Below are 15,574 nucleotides of genomic sequence, written 5' to 3' on the forward strand. Positions count from 1 at the left end.
AATTCTTTGACTGATAAAATCCTTCACCACTCGCAAGTGGCCAACGGAGGACTATTTATTTTAAAATTGTCCAAAACAGTCACATCAACATTTAGCTCACCAAGTTTCCAGAGATTCGATAATTTGACAGTTAATTCTCGGGTTGTTCAATAGATGGCAACGAATGCAAATACATATACTGGAAAGAGCGTTCAACGAAATGAAAACGATTTTTTGTGGAAGTGTTTGAGTAAGGTCTTATACAATAAGGTTGTGCAGATCACTGGTTGTACGAATTTCGAGCTTCTGACCCTATGAAAGAATAACAGCCCGTAAAACCAGGAACATAAAGCCTGGTTGTTCGAACATAGTCTCGTACCCTAAGCGATCCGGCCAAGCAATATTGTGTGTGTTGAGGTGTCGTCTACGCCATAAAAACTAAAATCAAATGTTTTGGAAGTGTAATTGAAGTAACTGGCGTCACGTATTCCTCCTTTGAGGTTTTTGAGGGATGACCAAATATTTTTGCGTGAGGTAGTGAATCACGACAAAGATAAGCGATGACCTCTAGTTAATGTGATCAAATATAGCAAAATGCATGATAAAACAAATGAAGTAACAGATCTGGTATCAAATTGCCGTTTCTATAATAACATCAAAAATAAGCTCACAATCCACCAATTGCTTCAGGATTCGTCACTAGTAGGATACACAATGGAAATTTTACCAGCGTTACAATAGTACCACTCTTTTAGTTCTACTTTTTTCGTAAAAGGAAAAAGTGGAACTATCTTCACGCCGCATATATGCAGCGTTACAATAGTTCCACTTTTTCCCTTTTACGGAAAAAAGTGGAACTAAAAGAGTGGTACTATTGTAACGCTGGTGGAAATTTTACTGTTTTGAGGAGAAAGTGGTCTGTCTTATGAGCCAAAAAAGTGCTTCACTTTACGCAATTGTCATTAAACATGTGTATTGTCTCCTTTTACTCAACAAGATTCCCTTAGTTCAGTTCTTTCGTACAACATTGCTTGTACTATTTGATTAAAAAAAACTTTTTAAATTTTGTTTATAAAAACTCTTTTTAACAGATTGCACAATCAGACACTATTACCAACGCTCTTCAAGCAGGAGTGGTACTCTTAATAGGGTACTGAAACTTGACAGCTGTCGACTTATGATCAATTTTGCTTGAAGTGCGTCGCTATTACGTAATTTCTAGTTCAACGTTCTTTGAATTCCAATTAACTATACCACATTGAACGGTCATCATTCGCACAAAAATTTACGGAGTCTTCGATTGAGCAACGACTGTGAGTTGATTTTGTGAAATTATTTCGACTATCAAGACAATTACAAAATGAAGAGTTACATTGTGGCTGCAATATTCCTGACTGTAATATCGATAATGATCACAGTCTACTGCCAGACAGATGAAGATGAAGAAGGAATGACCTATTTCGAACTTGGCCGTAAATACGATGGTAAAGACTTGATGACAAAGCTCTACTCAGTTCATTATTCAATTTAACGAATTTTCCATTTAGACGACTCTACTTCGTACACTCAAATTGGTAAACGAACTGATCTCAGTCAGTTGTTCAACAATGAAATTGAACTCCGTTATGTGGCTCTCAATACGCCAGTTACGTTTATGAAAATAAAAGTGAATGCTGTACGTAAGAAAATCATTCATTCATCCATCGAGCAATTTATCACTTCCGACATTTTGCTATATTAACATTTGAACCGTAGATTGTGAAAACATTCCAATTCGCCTATTTAAACCAATCAGCTTGTGTGATACGACTCTACGGTTTGAGATCGCCTGATCGCTTTGTCACGGCAGTCGCAACCATTCATTCACCCGACGGTGCTGTAAATGAAACTACCGGAAAATTTGAATTCAATGTGGTAAATAAGACAATGCTTCTGGAAAAAGTAGTAGAGGGAAAACCGGGACCGCAATAAAGTGAATTATGGCTGAAGAGCTACGCATTTAATCTTCACGCAAATTTTAAATAAATTGTAACTAAATGTACTTTTCTCAATAAATATTGTATTTGATTAAAGCAGTATAAACAGGCTATTTTATTTGGAGGTAACCCTCGACTGCAATGTGTTAAGAACAATTTTTTTTAACGGTCGAAAATCCTCTTATTTTTAAGGTTCTGAAAGAACAGATTAAGACTACCACGGAGGCGGCTGCCACCAAATTTTAGAAACGCACTCACTACAGATAGTGTGAGAAATCAAGTTGAAGAAAATATTTTTTTGGGAAAATTCGGAATTTTGTTTTTGTTAAGTTGCATTTTTCATACAAACGTTGACGCAATTCACGCCGTAAGTGTGCCTAAAATTTGAATTTTAAGTGAACGATTCGATGAAAAAGTGAACCAAACGAGCCATCAGAACAGTCGGAGCGTTTGCTGCGACTGAACCCCGTACAAACCCGTATATCTATTGCGTACGTGACCCTAGTGCGTCTGTCACCCTACTTTGACCGTAAGCCTATGCGCCGGTTAAAGTAGTTAAAGTAAAATTATTATGTAATGTGCACATCTTAGAAATTGCGCATAGCGCAATTACGAAGCCCCGTACGACGTTCCTTTCAAATAAAACAAAAATTTCAAATAGCCCTAAAATTTTAATTTATTGAGTATAAATACACATAGGGCCTAGTATCGGCCTCAGTCCGAGGATCCAATTTTTTTTTTCAACTACATTCTATTCGGCCTTTGATTACCTTCCAAATGAAACAAAAAATACGAAAAACGGATGAAATTTGCTCGAGTTATATGTAAAATACACATAGGGCCCTAGTAGCGGCCTTAGTCCGAGGACCCAAATTTAATTTTTTTTCAACTACATTCTATTCGGCCTTTGATTACCTTCCAAATGGAACAAAAATTACGAAAAACGGATGAAATTTACTCGAGTTATATGTGAAATACACATAGGGCCCTAGTAGTGGCCTTAGTCCAAGGACCCATTTTTTTTTTTCAAAAACTTTCTATTCGGCCTTTGATTACCTTCCAAATGAAACAAAAATTACGAAAAACGGATGAAATTTACTCGAGTTATATGTGAAATACACATAGGGCCCTAGTAGTGGCCTTAGTCCAAGGACCCATTTTTTTTTTCAAAAACTTTCTATTCGGCGTTCGATTACCTTCCAAATGAAACAAAAATTACGAAAAACGGATTAAATTTACTTGAGTTCTATGTAAAATACACAAATATGTTCTAAATAGAGGGACCCTGGAGGAGTTCAAAACGATGGTCCGTTAAGCAGGACCAGGTGCTTCCCCAGCCCATACAATTTTTTCCTTAGTTGTATGGGTGTGGGGAAGCCTCTGATCCAGCTTAACGGACCATCGTTTTGAACTCCTATAGGGTCCCTCTATTTAGAACAGCAATCAATTTTTGGGTGCATTTTCGGTAAAACTTTATTTTTGTTCAGGGGAGGTGTGCCTAGTAGCTTTTCACTTCTAAGGCCCTAACTCACGGTCCACTCACCCGATTAAAAAAAAAAAATCCTGGATTGGTATTTACAATCCATTTACCTATCATTTGCCGTGTCATTTACATTTCCATCGTTTATTTTGCCATAAATATCACCAAAAGACCTTAAATCACTTAGGTGGCCCTAACTCACGAAGGGCCCACCCGAATATGCCCATCTTCGAACTTAGCCTCACTATTTTGACTATCTTTCAGGGGAAAAAAAATTTTTGAAATCGGATTTGATTTACTCAAGATATCGACGTGACAGACAGACGGACAGACGGACAGACGGCCCAAATTTTTATTGCGGATTCGTCATCTATGAACACAGGCAAACACTTTGCCCTTACCGTCTGCTTCGAATTCCATCAATTACACACGGCATCGTAATCCTATAAGCCCCTTCGTACTTCGTACGGGGCTAAAAATACATTTCAACGCTTCCTTGTATGAAAATGACGCTACGTTAGAAAGACCTTCGCACTTTCCATTTTGAATTTCGACCTCACTTACGGCGTGAATTGTGTGTCGACGCCTTCGTGAACAACTCAAAATTGTCATAACCTGTTCTTTCAGAACTTTGCTTATTTTGAGCCTCGCAGTCAACGTATATTAGCACTGGGCGCCGGATTCGCGAAACATTCGTGACTCTAAGAATTCGTAACTTGACAGTTCTTATGGGAATTGATGAAGCTTTGAGAATCTGTTTCGAAACAATTTTTCATTGTTTACTTTTGACACAAGTGTGTTTTTGAGCAAAAAGCTTCGGTAATTGTCTTTACTACAAGTCTATAGTCGAGCCGGAGGTGAAAAATATTGAAACTGGAAATAATGTAACATTTTAAGAAGTTGTTCCACAAATTACTCAGTCAAGTCCAACGTATCCAAAAGTATGTAAATTATTTGAACCTGATAATACTTGAAATTCCATAAGGAATGCCGAATTCAATTAGTCGGGAAACAGCAACATCTTTTTAATTTATTTTGATTCGTTGACTTATTTTAAGATAAAAATTGTTCGACGACATTTGAAAAAAACGCAGTTTTTTATTTTTTAAATTGAACTCAAAACTCACAACATTATCTTCTTTAAAAAAACGCAAAAAACAATGTCGACTTTTTCTTCCTACGGCTTTGGATTCCCTCTATAATTATGACATTTCCCTCTGTATTTGCTTAAATGTATTTGTGTTAGCATCTCACTGCCTTCTGACTGCCTCTTTGACAGCATTTACGAAAATGTCGTTTCGCATAGCTCGATCGTTAAAAATTAATTTATAAAAAAATCTGCTCAATTTAAATTGTTTCTGACAACGCAAATATTTCTTATTTTGGTTATAGAATCAAAATAAATTATAAAAAAATCATCTGTTTCCTGACTAATTGACCATAAAAGTTGAAATTGAAAAGAATTTATAAGTTCCAGAGAAATGAGATTTGCGCTCTTTTTTCACATAATTCCACATAGAATATGAAGTTACCAATGAGACTTTATCGCAACAATTTGCGATCACACAAAAGTTTAACGATTATAAGTATCACAAATTTTGTGATTTATCGCATGGCAAACGTCAATTCTCCCGGGAAATTTGTCGTTTATTTGAAAATGTCTTTCTTCGGTGGAAACGCTTTAATTTGAAACGACATCATGTGTCAAAACACCTTGGCATACCCTATTGGTAGCAAATTACTCTTAACTTGGATGGCATAATTTGCTAGAATTACGAAAAATCAACCAGGATTAAGACACAACCTTTACTCTTTGGTTTTTTATTCAAAAATTGTCCAAAACAGTCACATCAACATTGAATTCACTTACTAAGTTTCTATAGATTCCACAATTTGACAATTAATTTCCAGGTTGTTCAATAGTTCCCATCCATTTGTTGAGACCGTAGGAATGGTCTGTACCATAGTGATCCATTCACTGGGAGCGGATGCGCCTACGTATTAAACACCCATTCATCGAGCGATAACAGTGAATCGTCAGAGTATAGCAAATATAGATACTGGAAAGAGTGTTCAGTGAAATGAAAACGAGTTTTTGTGGAAGCGCTTGAGTCCAGGTCTTATACAAAAAAGGTTGTGCAGATCACTGGTTGTGCGAATTTTTAGAAAAAATTGCAATCTGCACAACCTGGAATACAAAGCCTTGGTTCGAACGGTTCAAACATAGTCTCACACCTTAAGCGACTCAGCCAAGAAGAAACTTTGTTGAACGTCATCTTTTACTGGAAACGGTGAATACACGTTCCTTATGCCACTGTATCCACCTGATGTTCGGCAATACCGCTCAAGTGCTTCAACGGCATCCCAGCCCCAATCACGGTATTTTTGATCATGTGTTAGACGCCACAGTATAAAGTAGCTTTCGAATACTTCCGGCCGTAAAATGTAGTACTGGTCTTGTCCAACACTCGACTTTGCTTCCCAACTCCTCTCAAAGCTGGACATTAATTTAAATCGATTGCGAGCTTATAACAGTCTCGATCAACGGTTTTTCCGCCGAAATATTCAAAATCAAAAAGTCAACGCACCTAAATGCCTCAGGTCCCAAGTGTGTGGCTGTTCGAACGTAACTCTCATGACATGTGTTGGTTATACCCTCACCAATTTTCATATGATTCTCGCTATTCTCGTCATTTTGTGTGCTAGCACCAAGAGCAAACATACCACCTGTCAAAGAAGAGCAACGATAAGCCGTGCGAACCATTATTGTCGAAACTTGCCAACGAAAACCTATCGTGGCAAAGTTTGCCAGGCAAACTCACCGGCAAAACATGCCAAATGACCCATCTTGTGGTCGAGACGACCATATTTCATATCAGACGCATAAATCAATCCACCTGCCGATATTTGAATGAGATGGTTTTCAATGATGGCCGTCATTGCACTGTCATACATTTGTCGAGCAGTCGTGTCAGTTTTATTGGATTGAATCCACGCTTTCAGCAAGTATTCGTAAAAACTGTCCCCCAGTGCACCCAACGAAATGTGATCTTAAAACATTCAACGGAAATTGTGTTCGTTACGTGAGTTGTTTACACTTTTAAAAACAGGACGCCACCTAGCGGCGTTGCCTGTACTGAAGTAAAGCAGAATAAGTTCAGAGAGATAATAGCAGGTGGTGCTGTATCGATCATATGCAATGTAACCGGTTACTGTTTCGCTGGAGCTCGTTCAGGAACTCTTCGTTAAGTTTCACTGGTGACGATTTTGACACTTCTTTCACATAAAATATGTCAAAATCTTCACTTTGGGTATCGAATTTTTAGTTCCTGAACGAGTTCCTGAGTTTGTTTAGAATTAGGGCTTTTATGTCACTTACGTTGTCCCCATCTGCCGGAAATAGGATCAATAAAGTTTGGATACAATCCGTTGAGTTTTGTCGCCTCGTTTAGTACTTGACGAACGTTCTCTACACGATCACGATATATTGGATTACCGGTGATATCACTCAAATAGGTAAACTCGAGATGCAGAGATCCGAGTTCCGATAAAATGCTGCCACTGGCCCAATTATAGTTTTTACTGTACTGAATGTGCAAGAGAAATGAAAACTGATCCGCGGTCTCAATATCGAAAATACTTACCCCGGTTTGAATGTTAACAAGCGACCTTGGAATGCCTGAATCCGTTTCAAAGGCTGGCAGCAATTTGTCAGCCACTTCTTGGGCCTTGGTTTTAAATAGTTCATCGCCAGTGAACGCATACATGGACAACAAACCACCAACAAATCGGATATTTGTCTCGAATACAGACAGATCGCCATTCTACGATAAAGGTACAGTTAAAATGCAGATGGTGTGTCGATTCGTGTGTTGACCACTAGAGGCAGCACACATTTTTTTAAGTTACCGTTACAATCACGGTCAACTTTCGCTGACTTACCACATTTCCAAATGAAAAATTCTTTTCAATCCAATCCCGCCCCTTTTGATATTCCTCATTCAAGCCCATGATATACAATGTATCCAAGCTGTCGACAATTGTAGCCCCAATTTCACTGTTGCCAAATACACTGCCTCTATTCGGCAATCTGCTTACCGGACGCAATTCGTTCTTTCCCCACGCATACGTTTCATAATTTCGCCAAGCATGAAGTGTCATCTGAAACGTTCATGTCTAAAGACTTGGCGGTACGAAAGTGTCTCTTTGTTAGGCACTTACTTCACGAATCTTATTCCGACGTTCTTGTGGCGTCTGATCATTTGAACGAATTACATTAGCCAAGCAGATGTGCGTTGTCATCAGAAAAAGTAAGGACAATTGCTCAACTGAGCGGAATGGTTTTAAGAAAACGGTAACCGGTGATCGCATTTTATACGGCTGTAGCAACTCTAGACAAACAGATTGCTATTTTAGGCCGAAAACACACGAGCAATTTTGCGTTGCTGAGATTGACCGCATTTTCCATTGTATAACGTACGCTACAGATCGGATTATATTGGAAAACGAAGCATAGTTGACGATCTCAGCAACGCAAAATTTCTCAAGTGCTTTCGTTCCAAATTGTGCTTCGTCTTCGTACAAAAATTAGCGAAAGAAATTTACATTCAAAAAAATCCAATCTTGACGTCACGTTTAAGAGATAATTTTTGAACTCTCACAAATCTCTCAGACTCTGTTTCAACGTGTAAAAAAACTAAAGCAATTACATGTATGGCATTAGCTACGTAATCAGTTTAAATTCGCGTAAAAATCGCTATTAAATGAAACTCCGAAAAAAATGTTACCTCTCCACATACACAGGACAACAGGGGCAAGACAACAAATTGACCGAAAAAATTGTTAGTTTACAAGACCCTCAATCTGATCTCTCTGAACGAAATTCACTACATTACTGAGTAAAGCAAATTTTAATTTCATCTAAGCGCGCTTTGTTGTTGACGTGAGATCAATTTTAATTATGAGATCGTCGATTGCGATTATTTCACGTTATCGTTCTGGGAAAAATCCCACGAACCAACGCACTTCAAGCAAAAGTGCTTTGAGTGACAGCTGTCAATATAGAGTACTATTTTGTGTGAAAAATTTGTCCACATTTTTATACAGTGCCAGATTGGTTTGATACACTGGCTCAGTTTCAGTGCTCTATTTGGAGTACAACCAACGCACTTCAAGCAAAAGTGATACTCTAAATAGGGTACTGAAACTTGACAGTGCTCCATACAAAATTTTGCACTGTAAAAAGAGTGGGGATAAAATTTCATACAAAATAGTACTCTCATTTCATTTCATTTCATTTATTTCAGTTTAAATGCGATTATAAATACAAAAAAACATCTGCGTAGCTCTAGTGTGACGAAGTCAATTCGAAAGAGCTACGATTTGGCAGGTGTCAATCGAAGCACTTTTGCTTGAAGTGCGTTGGTACAACTCATGTTTGAAGTGCGTTGCGTGGATTCAAACTTAATGCAAACTTGATATTTACATTTTGTAATTTAAAGTACTGCACCGAGCCAGTCGATCATAGAGAACTTAGATAGGAAACCAGAGTAGACTAGATTACCATTTTCAAGTCCAATTCTGTTGCACAAAGGAAGTAACAAAAATCATCTTCTATGAAATAGGTGGATGCTGTGGCCTTATGATTGAAATGACGAATTTCTCTATCTCTTTCTCTCATGATCCCCATGATCCATTGTACCTTTCATCGCAATTATATCATGCTTTCACCCACTTCCCATCCTATATTTTGATGAAATGTTTAGCAAAACTGATCAAACAATTGACAGCCAGTTTCGTTTTCCGTTAGAATTCTCATTTACTGATAGGTTCTGACCTCATTTAAGAAAACGGAATTTGTTGTCGTTGGGTCCGTATATATTCACATCTAATCAGTACGCAGTAATTACGTCACCGTGCTTTACAATTTCATCGAGTGTGAATAGAATTTTAATTTAATTTGTTACATACATTTAGGCGCAAGATTAAAGAGTAAAATAGCAATTTAATTACAAGTTCTCTGATTTACTGACGTATGCAATCATAACGAGTTTTCCGGAAAATTTATGGTTTTCAACAACGCAGTTGAAACATGAATGGTACTTTAAGCCTTGATTTCCACTTACCAAAAAAGTACTTCCTGTGTGAGAGTCAAAATTGAATTTTTTCAATTTTTATTTTATTTACTCGTCAACTCGCTCTCTCACGGCTCTCATGCGGAGTACTTTTTGTTGAGTGGAAATCATACTTAAATATGGTTCTGAAACTTGACAGTGCAACTGTTAAACACTGGAAAAAACCTTTTGCTTGAAGTGCGTTGTTTTTGACCATATTCACATCTGTGCTTTGTAACACACTTTAAAAAAAATATATTTTCTGTATACGTGAGAGTGTATTGGTGAGCTATGATATGAATCGGTCGGTAGGGAAAGTAAACGGTCGAGAAGGAAAGTAACGGTTGGGAAGGAAAGCACCAACACACTCTCACTATTACAGAAAAATATCTTTCAAAATACCCCAATACACACTCGATGTGTGTTTTCGCTTGGGCTTCGCCCGCGCGTGCACACACATCTTGTGTGTATTGGGGTATGTTGAAATATACTATTTTTAAATAAAATGTTTGCGTTCATGTGCGTGCGTGCAGAATGTGTCATCTAAAATGATATCAGATGTTTTCAGAGGCACGTTCGAAGAAAATGAAATTCATTGCATTAACACAAGCACAGCCCTACCATTTGAGTCTAGTGTCGTGTGAAAACAAACCAACTCTCACAATTCAATAATCTCAAAAATCCAGACAGGAAACCACATAAACTGAAAAACATCAATAATGCCAAAAGTTCAGAAGGGCTTTTGAAGAAAAAAAACTTTGAAAACTTTAGAATTATACAAGAAATCCCTGAAGGATAAACTATATTCACAGCTGCAGCTGGGATGATGTCTCCAAAAAAAGAAGGTTACTCGCATGCTTTTCCGGAATGTTTATGTTTAGATCAGTGGATGTCCTGATAGTAAGAGGTTTAACCTACCTTTACGCAGGGCCTACTTTTTAGAAACTTTTAGAGAAAATCGAGAAATTCAAGAAACTTCGAGAAATTCAAGAAATTTCGAGAAATATTTCTTGAATTTCTCAAAGTTTCTTGAATTTCTCGAATTCGAGAAATTTCAAGAAATTCCAGAAAATTCAAGAAATTCGGGAAACTTCGAGAAATTCAAGAAATTTCAAGAAACTAATTTCTCGAGTTTCTTGAAGTTTCTCGAATTTCTCGAATTCGAGAAATTTTAAGAAATTCGAGAAAATTCGAGAAATTTCAAGAAATTCAAGAAATTAGTTTCCAAAAAGTAGGTCCTGCTTTACAGTGTTACCCCACTTGGCATTGAAGTGAAAGGTTCAGGACAATTATTTTTTGGGTTCAAAGTCCTTCAGTGGCAAGCAAAATATTATTTTAGAAAAATACACAAACTATTTGCTGTTTTTGATGTCTGCGCATCAACTGATCTAAACATAAACATTCGCCAGGTGAGGATTCTTTTGAAAAACAGCCGAAATCGGACGCATTTTCCAGTGGAATTTTTCACTTGTGCCCAGAAAGGTATTCGACCCTGAAAGAACAACACTTTCAAAAAAAAAAATCGAAGCTTATGTGGCTGGTCAAAGGTGATCAAAAAACCGAAAACTTGAACTTTTCTTACAAAAATTTCTCCAGTTACACGAGCCGTACAGGGTCGTGTGGGGTGTCATTAGAAAGGTAATCACATGTACTGTTGAGCCGAATAGGACTTGTTGATTTCAAAATTCATCCACACTGAAATATGTGCAGTTGAAGTTTTCAACCGAAAACTTGCACTGTTCTTACTGAAATTTCTTCAGTTATACGAAACGTACATGATCGTGTGGAGTGTTATTAGAAAGGTAATTTTATGTTGTTTCAGGGCCAATGAGAAGTTGAAATGTTTAAGCGCTTACATTTCATAGTAGATGCTGTTAAACTTCCGTAAAATTCTACTTGCTCTGAAACAACATAAAATTACCTTTCTAATGACACCCCACCCGATCACGTACGTTTGAGAAATTTCTGTAAGAAAAGTGTAAGTTTTCAGTCTTTTTCGGTTGAAAACTTCAACTGCACAGATCTCAGTGCGGTTGAATTTTAAACCCAATAAGACCCTACTTACCCCGGAAATATATGCAATTAACTTTTCTTATGACACCCCACACGACCCTGTACGACTCGAGTAACTGGAAAAGTTTTTGTAAGAACAGTGCATGTTTTCAGTTTTTGATCACCTCACGCTAGCCACATAAGCTTCTAAGAATATTTTTGAAAGTGGTTTCGACTTCTAGGGCCGAATAGGGATGTGAGGCGTTCAAAATTATCGAAAATATCAGTCGAAAGAAATTATCGATAATCGATTAATCATATCGTTATCGATAATTTAATAAATATCGATAATTATCAAAACATCGATATTTTGATATTTATCTGAAAATTCATGATATATCGGAATATATCGATTAATATCGGATTTTCGGACCAAAATATCGATATATCGAATTATCGATATCTTGATAATTATGAAAATATCAATAATTATCGGTTATCGATATTTTTTTGATAATTTTCGATAAAAAAGTCGATAATTATCGATTATCGATAATTGATAATTATCGATAATCATTATCATTATCGTCCATGCCTAGGGCCGAATACCTTTCTAGGTACATATAAGAAATTCCGCTGGAAAATGCATCCTATTTCGGTAGACTGTTTTTCAAAAGAATCCCTCGGTGCGAGATATCAAATTTTGAAGTCCATGAAAATTTACGGCCTTTAACTGAAACATTATTTTTGTTATATTTTCGAACAATGGTACAGGACATGTAAGATATCTGTGCTTGGCCCGTATCTCATGGACAATACCTATCCAATGAACCATCACACATGTATGTCCATAACCTGTAGCGGCAGAAAAACACGGACAAAAAAAAACCTTTTTCGACTTTTGGTCACTAGCTAATAAAAGAATATTAAAATTAAACGACTGCGGTTTTAGACTATTGTAACCAAGGGCTATCTGGGCATGTAAACAAAGAGTGACTAAAAATAGCTCCACCAGAGCCTGGTCCACTTTCAAAATAAAATACCCTCAGAGTGTTTTCTAAGAAAGTAAGGTGCGAACTAGACCAAAAATCGAAAACTTTCCTTTTACGAAAAGCGTTAGTTTCTCGGAAAACATTCTACATCGAGTTCGCCCTCATTTTAAATTTTTTGTTTCTCTGAAAACGCTATACATGGGGCATCTCTCTCATTTCCAAAATTGCGAAGATTCAAAACAAATGTATGTATCCACTAACCACTATACAAACGTGAAGTGCGAGAACATAGCAGTCGATAAATCCATGAATAAACATAAAGAGTGTCCGTTATTAAGGTTTATTGACAAGCGAAAAAAAAGACTGCTCACAGTGGCGCAGCCAGTAAAAAATCGATCTTTTCAAAAAATAAATTTTACAATAAATAAAAGTCATCTACTCTATTAGCTCCTAATGTTCCCAAAATGCATGCCGCGTTCCCTCTTTGAATGGCAATTGAAATTTTCTGTAATAAATAATCTGTTGAACGTGGTTTTCCTGAAGCAGCCTTCATGATTGATCCCAATTTTTGAACAAATTTCATAGTTTCTGGCCCCATACAACCTAAAGTTTCGAAAGCTAATGCTCAAAACAAACGAGGCATTGAAAACGTTTTTTGGTCAACGCACTGTCTAGCACCGAAGCTGACTTTGACGTCACTCAAATAGAGGTGAACCGATCAAAGTAGGCTATTCTTTTTCATACAATGGCTATCAAAAAATTTAAAAAAATAGTCAACAGGTGGGTTTTTGGCCTTCTAATTGAGTGATGTCAAAGTCAGCTTCGGTGCTTGACAGTGCTTTGGTTTTGGTCCTAGTTTTCATTGACAGATGCAGCAGTCGCGATTTTGAATAGAAAAAGTTCTAACTTCATTTGACAATTTCGAAAATTTCTTCATGAAAAATAGGACCAAAACACGTCTTCAATGCCTCGTTTGTTTTGAGCATCGGAGTGAACAAATAATTTTCTTTCAAATGTTTGTAATGATTATGTTTAAATCTTTCCGCCTTATCCGCAATTGACCGTTTTTTCTTGCTAGATTCCTCAAGAGCTCGTTCAGGAACGATTTTTTCTTCACTCAGTGAAGATTTGACGATTCGTTTAATCTTACACTAACAGTTGTCTGACGTTTGCAGTTCAGATACGTTAGTGAAAGTTACGAGTTAATTTTCTGTTTATGTTTACATTCCCACAAAGGGATTCTTTTGAATTTCGACTGACCGAAATCGGCGCTATTTTTTTCCGGGACTTCTTTATATATGCCTAGTTAGGCCTTGGTGCCTAGGCCCCAAAATCAGTCTAACATTTTTTTGATCTTCCATACCTGGCTGGTGGTAATCGGCAAAAATTTCTCAGAATCGATGGAACATAGGTGAACTTTGACGAGGGCTGTGACCTCCAACTCACTAATGCAATTATTTGACTAAATTATTATTTATTATGAATGTGGAGGACCATAACTTTACAGTGATACTCACTTGCGTCCTTAACTTACCTTAACGGACAAACTTACTAGACCGAAAGTGGAGGGGAACGGAACTTATATACGAAATGAAGAGGAAGGAGGTGCCACAAACAACTGACAACAGAACTATTTTGTTTCTTAGAAATTTATTTGACCATGACGAACATCACTCATCCATTATTCAGAATTCATTCGACGCAATGAAAAGTCAGAAAATGTTCTGTTAGGTCGGTGTCAGATCGATTTGACATCGGAAACTCTCTGTTCTTGAACTGTCGACGCTGGCATATCGATTCATCAAATGGTCCACAGAAATCGAAATGATTTATATCCGCAGACCACAACACATCCATTGTAAATTCACTTCACCGAAGTTTCATGACATTTGGGTAACATATTTCACGACCAAAATAGACTGTTATGATCAGAGCGAGAAAACCGAAGACTAGTTATTATAACTTGCCTTGGGGTACTTGTCAAAGTAGTTGCTTCTCTTTCAACGTGGTACGTTGAGAGCGAGAGGACAGAAGACCAGTTTATTTTAACTTGCCTTGGGGTACTTGTCAAAATATCTTCTTCTCTTTCATCATAACACTCTATACATCGTGAGAAATCTAACCTCACAGTTACACCTGTCATCGCTGAACGAAACTTAGTGAAGAAAAAATCGTTCCTGAACGAGCTCTAATGTATGAAGGCGCTAATGTATCCCTAATTGTTACGATCTCAGTGAAGTATCGACCAACTTTAAACCTACCAACTTTTTTATAGTCCGGTCGTCGTGACGAAGATTTTTGCGAGTTTTCCAAAGTCGGTAGATTTGAACCTCCGACAAAAAATTGGTAGGTTTAAACCTACCAACTTTTTTCCAAACCTACCAACTATTTGTCAAACCTACCAATTTTTTTGCCCAACTTACCAAGTTTTCAGTTGGTAGGTTTTGTTGGTAGGTTTAAGCCTACAAACTTTTTAGTATCGCTCGATGAGAAAAGTTGGTAGATTTGACAGAAAGTTGGTAGGTTTGACAAAAAGTTGGTAGGTTTGAACCTACCAACAAAAACCTACCAACAAAAACCTACCAACTTTCTGATCGAGCGAGACTAAAAACTTGGTAGGTTTGGCGAAAGGTTAGTAGTTTTGAGAAAAAAGTTGGTAGGTTTGACAAGAAGTTGGTAGGTTTGAACCTACCAAAAGAACCTACCAACTTTCTGATCGGATCGCAATAAACGGAAGTTACAATATCTCCAGACAATATAACAAAAATTACACAGACTAATTATTAGACGATGCGAGAGAAAAAAAATTAACTCCTAAGTTACCAACACTGTTCCGGCGCCCGGCTCGCATTGCGGCCCTCCGCTTCGCTCCGGTTCAATGGGCCGGATCGCTCAGCGTGTTAAAATGCTTTTTATGTGCAATGAAAATTGGTATTACTAAACTTCTTTACGTTACATTTCGTAAAGGTATGAGTTCCCTAGAAACCAACAGAACACCTTTACGGCGTGAAGAAAGTTAGAAATCGAGTTGAGATTGAACCT

General features: G+C 37.3%; 2 protein-coding genes across 2 annotated transcripts; one reads left to right on the top strand and one right to left on the bottom strand.

Annotated features, from left to right (window-relative positions):
- Positions 1–1,197: 1,197 nt before the first annotated feature.
- LOC119077305 lies at positions 1,198–2,034 on the top strand. The gene is made up of 3 exons (XM_037184470.1): positions 1,198–1,463; positions 1,527–1,654; positions 1,735–2,034. Exons 1-3 carry the CDS (start codon positions 1,340–1,342, stop codon positions 1,948–1,950), a joined length of 468 nt encoding a protein of 155 aa, XP_037040365.1. The 5' UTR covers positions 1,198–1,339; the 3' UTR covers positions 1,951–2,034.
- Positions 2,035–5,287: 3,253 nt separating this feature from the next.
- Positions 5,288–8,359, bottom strand: LOC119077296 (mannosyl-oligosaccharide alpha-1,2-mannosidase IA-like). The gene is made up of 9 exons (XM_037184458.1): positions 8,223–8,359; positions 7,657–7,826; positions 7,378–7,596; positions 7,080–7,259; positions 6,815–7,022; positions 6,258–6,485; positions 6,024–6,162; positions 5,671–5,932; positions 5,288–5,495 (listed from the first exon to the last, which is right to left on the bottom strand). Exons 1-9 carry the CDS (start codon positions 8,230–8,232, stop codon positions 5,430–5,432), a joined length of 1,482 nt encoding a protein of 493 aa, XP_037040353.1. The 5' UTR covers positions 8,233–8,359; the 3' UTR covers positions 5,288–5,429.
- Positions 8,360–15,574: the final 7,215 nt, after the last annotated feature.

This window comes from Bradysia coprophila, unplaced genomic scaffold (assembly GCF_014529535.1).
Source record: "Bradysia coprophila strain Holo2 unplaced genomic scaffold, BU_Bcop_v1 contig_235, whole genome shotgun sequence".
NCBI lineage: Eukaryota > Metazoa > Arthropoda > Insecta > Diptera > Sciaridae > Bradysia > Bradysia coprophila.